Raw genomic sequence first — 686 nt, 5'->3', positions numbered from 1 at the left:
ACGCCTGGGGTCCTAGGGAGCAGTTTATTTACAACAGAGAGCACAGACCCCCGCCCCCATGGGCCAAGGATCTGGAAAGAACGAGAAAGTCCTTCGTAAATTACACAGATTATACAAAACGGTATAAAATCCTTCGGCTACACGCCAGCACCGGAGCAGGCAGGACTCCCCCTCCTGCTTTAGCCACAGTTCCTGAGGAGCCGAGGTGGGCGTGAGGGTGGCTACGGGGACACTGCGAGGCCTCTGTCGTCCTTCCCCGAGGAGGACGGAGACATGCGCAAGTCCTCGTCGTCTTCCGAGCACTTGTTGGTGGAAAGGGACGAGCATTTGCAGCTGTGGCCAGCCCCCCCGCCCCGATGGGAGCTGCTTTTGCCTTCTTTCTTGTGCTTGACCCGTCGGTTCTGAAACCAGATCTTCACCTGCTTCTCGGAGAGGTTCAGGTAGGTGGCGATCTCGATTCGCCGCAGCCGGGAGAGGTACATGTTGGAGGCGAACTCCCTCTCCAGCTCCAGGAGCTGCGTGCTGGTGAAGGCGGTGCGCATCCGCTTGCTGCTGGGCAGCTGGCTGGACGTGCTGTCTGCGGAACAGACAGAACGCACCGTCAGGGCCTGTCGGACCCGCACCCACCGGTCCCTGCCGCGGCCTCCCGCCGCCCGCTCTGCGGGGCCGCCACCGCCTCTCCCCGG

At 62.2% G+C, this 686-nt stretch overlaps 1 protein-coding gene across 1 annotated transcript in view; it reads right to left on the bottom strand.

The window, feature by feature from the left end:
- Positions 1–221: 221 nt before the first annotated feature.
- The window catches only part of GSX1 (GS homeobox 1), a 2293-nt gene continuing 1828 nt past the window's right edge, over positions 222–686 (bottom strand). Inside the window, exon 2 of the mRNA XM_010005651.1 lies at positions 222–577. Within this exon, the coding sequence (XP_010003953.1) occupies positions 222–577 (356 nt within the window). The remainder of the gene's footprint in view (positions 578–686) is intronic.

The sequence above is a fragment of the Chaetura pelagica genome, unplaced genomic scaffold (genome assembly GCF_000747805.2).
Source record: "Chaetura pelagica isolate M959 unplaced genomic scaffold, ChaPel_1.0 scaffold269, whole genome shotgun sequence".
NCBI classification, from domain to species: Eukaryota; Metazoa; Chordata; class Aves; order Apodiformes; family Apodidae; genus Chaetura; species Chaetura pelagica.
Note: the sequence above shows the minus strand (reverse complement) of the source record. Positions and strands in the feature narration are given on the sequence as shown.